Source organism: Charadrius vociferus, unplaced genomic scaffold (genome assembly GCF_000708025.1).
Source record: "Charadrius vociferus isolate BGI_N301 unplaced genomic scaffold, ASM70802v2 scaffold37, whole genome shotgun sequence".
Lineage (NCBI taxonomy): Eukaryota > Metazoa > Chordata > Aves > Charadriiformes > Charadriidae > Charadrius > Charadrius vociferus.
In genome coordinates, this window is record NW_009649457.1 from 1,276,484 (window position 1) to 1,279,852 (window position 3,369).

The following is a 3,369-nucleotide window of genomic DNA, read 5'->3' on the forward strand; positions in this document are numbered from 1 at the left end:
GCATTCCGCTCCCCCCCCCCAGCCCCTTTCCCCGTAGCAACGGTGTCGCCGGCCCCCATCGCGCTTCTCTTCTCCAGCAGGGCGGCACCGATGGCGGCCTGCTGTCGTGCTGGGGCGGAGGGCTTCCCAGGAGGGACATGCTTCCCGGGTACAGAGAGGGGGGCATTGACCTGCCCTGCCTCAGTAGAGGTGGAGTGCAACGTGCTGTGTCTGGGTGAAACAAGGATTCCAAGCCCCCAGATAACAGAGCCTTAGTGCTGCATGTCTTGGCACCTTGGGCGTTTTGTGGTGGGGAGGGGGTGCTCTACACAGATTAGGGGGGGCCTTGGTCAGGGTGCCAGCAGAGGGACCCTGTCTTGGCAGAGGGGAGCTATGAGACTGCACCTTTCTGTCTTCCGCTTTTCCTCAAAGAGCCCTTTTTTTTGTCCATCTTGTGCCTTACTGTTGTCCTGCTTCTTGCTGGTGATGTGTCTCCTGCCTGCAACCGCTGACTTGCTGTCTCCCCTGCGACCTGCAGTGTTTTATTAAGAATCCAGTCTCTGGCCTTTCGCCCATCGTGGGGCTCAGAGCCACGCGCCTGTTTCTGTAACATACCCCAGCTGCTGCAGGTGAGCTGTGCCTGGCTTCATCATGTGCACATTCCGGTGTGGCTCGTGGCGTGCAGCGGTGGTCAGTATCCCCATGGCTTCTGTTCCAAGTAACCTCAGCTTACCCATTTATTCTCTGTTTTTCCCAGAGACACAGCCTGTATTTTTTACTTCATCCTGTTTAGTAACCAGCCCTGTGTTCCTTTCACCGCCTGCCAGTTTGGGCCCAGGCTGCTTTGTGTCAGTGTTCATGCTGTAGTTAAGTGCCGAGGAAGACTGGGGCACAAGTGACTCCTCAGCATGAGTAGGGCATTCTTGCTGATCTTTCGGATATGCCTTTTCAGGAACCCCAACTCCGATGGCTCAGAGTGCCATCTGGAGGAAAGGTCACTCATTGTGGTGAGAGTTTCTTTGTGCAGCAATTATAGCAAGAGTTTGTGTTAATGGATCCATTTTCCTTTTCAGCACTGCAGAATGGAGAATTATAAGAAGACCAAAATTGTGGAGAAGCCTTGTCCTCTTCCTTTCACCAACCTACCCCCTGATATTATCGAAATGAAAGTGAAGGATGGGAGCAAAATCAAAAATCTGATGGGCTATGCCATCGGCAAGATGGAGCTGGACTCGGTGAGGCAGATCCTTTTCACTGGCTCAGGCAAAGCCGTCAGCAAGACCATTACCTGTGTGGAAATCATGAAACGAAGGCTCAAAGAGCTGCACCAGATCACCAAAGTGCTCTTCAAACAGATCGAAGAGATCTGGGAACCCATTGTGCCTGAGGCAGGCCTTGATGCCTTGACAGTGAAGAGAAACATTCCTACCATATGTGTCCTACTCAGCAAAGACGCCCTCGATCCTCAGGAGCCGGGATACCAGGCTCCGGGTTCTTTTGACGCTGTCTGGATCGAGACACTTCCAGCGGAGTCCAAGGGCCAAATGAAGAGGAAGCAGGGTGGAGGCAGGGGAGCTGGCAGCACAGGAAAGCACCCTCGCTCAGCTGGAGGAGCGCCCGGGGAGTCCTGTGCCAAGTCCTGAGATGACCACGATGCATTTTGGGTGTACTTTGGGGCAGTTACGGAAACAAGCCAGCTGCTGTAGCTGGAAAGCTGCTGCTGAACATGGGGGCTTGCGGAGTTGTTAGGGGAGGGCAGGAGAAGTTAACTGTTTCAAAACGGACATGATTGTAGCTGTCTGAAACTGTGTTTTGACAAGTTCCCTTGTCAAAGGCTGCCAGGCTGTGCTCCGTAGCGTGTGGTTCAGGGGAGACGGGAGTCATCACTGCTTGAGCAAGGACCGTTGGCGTCTTGTCAGTGAGCCCTGGCAAGCAGCTGCTGCCTGAGCAGGGTTTCAGCTGCTCAGGGCGTTGTGGTAGCCCAGGCAGCAGGCATCCGTGCCAGGTGCCTGCTCATGTGGCTGGTGGAGGTGGCTCTTGCTGCCGTACGGAGGGGAGGTGGGACCCGACGCGGATTCCCCTGGCTGCCGCCTGCGTCGCTGGAGTTCTGTCTGAGTGGGAGTATGGGGCACAGGCCTGCGTTGGTCACTTCTGTGCCTGAAAGTCCATCTGGTGCTGAGCCCGTCGGGCAGTTGGAATTTAGGACTGCAGTGATACAACTCTGTCTGCGTTTGTGTGCATGCCGCACCCTTTCTCGCCTCCTTTCACTTCGGCGGAGCTGATGGTTACACCTCTCTCTGCCAAAGTGGCAGGAGTCGACTTGTGTCATAACCAGCCTGAAATTATGTAGCTGCACGAGTGTCCTGGTGTGGTGATCACGGTAAGGTCCAAAGGACCCTGTTCTTTCCCCTTTCTGCTCATTTTTAATGCACAGAGATGCGTTTTAAAATAAAGTTTCTTCTTCGTGTAACGTGGAATTTGTCATGTCTTCCTCATCCCACTGGAGGTCACCCTGTAAGCGTTACTAGTGGGGCTACAGCTGCCAGGTGAAACTTTGCTCTTTCAGCTCTCCTTGAGGAAGAGGGGATCTACTGCTCCACATTTTTCCCTCTCATGACTGTAAATGCACCTGAGGCAGGGGGAAGGTTTTCTTCCTGCCTTTGCCTTTAATATCCAAGAAAGGTCAAGGTTGCTTTTATTTTTCTGGGAAGCTTTTTGGTATTCTTTGTTTTTCTTTCAAACCCACTAGAACTGCACTCTCAAAAATACTCGGCCCAAAACTCCGCTGTCTGAGTCGATAGACAGAGCATCTTTTCTTGGGAAACAGCTGAGCACCCAGACAGGTTTATGGGCCTCATCCTACTCCCCTTCCTTTCTGGTGGTCTCCTTGCGCGCTGCCCGGCCGTTGTCGCCGGAGCTAAGGAGGTGCTCGGGGAAATGCCTGGATCTCTCCGCTCTGCCAGCGCAGGTGAAACAGGGGACGGGGCAGAGTTAAGCTGTTTTAGCTTGGTGCTGTTTCCTGCTGCTGCTCCCTTACCTCTAAGGAGGAGACTGTTTTTCTTGACTAATTAGCAGATTAGCAATAAACACCAAGGAAAAATGGTCCAGTGACCGATCAGATAGCCTTTGACATTGCAACAAGCAATGTGTTTGTATTTGTTTACTGTTAAAAACACCCTCTTAGCGGAGAGCCGGATCCTCAAACAGCCTCTGTAATCCTCCCTCGTGGCAGTGGCGCATTTAACACCTTCTCATCAAAGCTGCAAAGTGATTTTTGGTTTTGTTTCACTGTTTGAAAGTTACCCTCAGCTCACTGTGGCAGCACCCAGCAGTGCCGGAGCTTTCCTTCCCAGGGGCCGGAGAGTGCGCAGCCGGCCACCGCAACCCTGG

The 3,369-nt window shown here is 53.2% G+C and overlaps 1 protein-coding gene across 1 annotated transcript; it reads left to right on the forward strand.

The window, feature by feature from the left end:
- The first annotated feature begins 1,061 nt into the window (after positions 1-1,061).
- On the forward strand, positions 1,062-1,622 carry RPP25L (ribonuclease P/MRP 25kDa subunit-like). The gene has a single exon (XM_009889755.1). It carries the CDS (start codon positions 1,062-1,064, stop codon positions 1,620-1,622), a length of 561 nt encoding a protein of 186 aa, XP_009888057.1.
- The last annotated feature ends 1,747 nt before the right edge of the window (positions 1,623-3,369 follow it).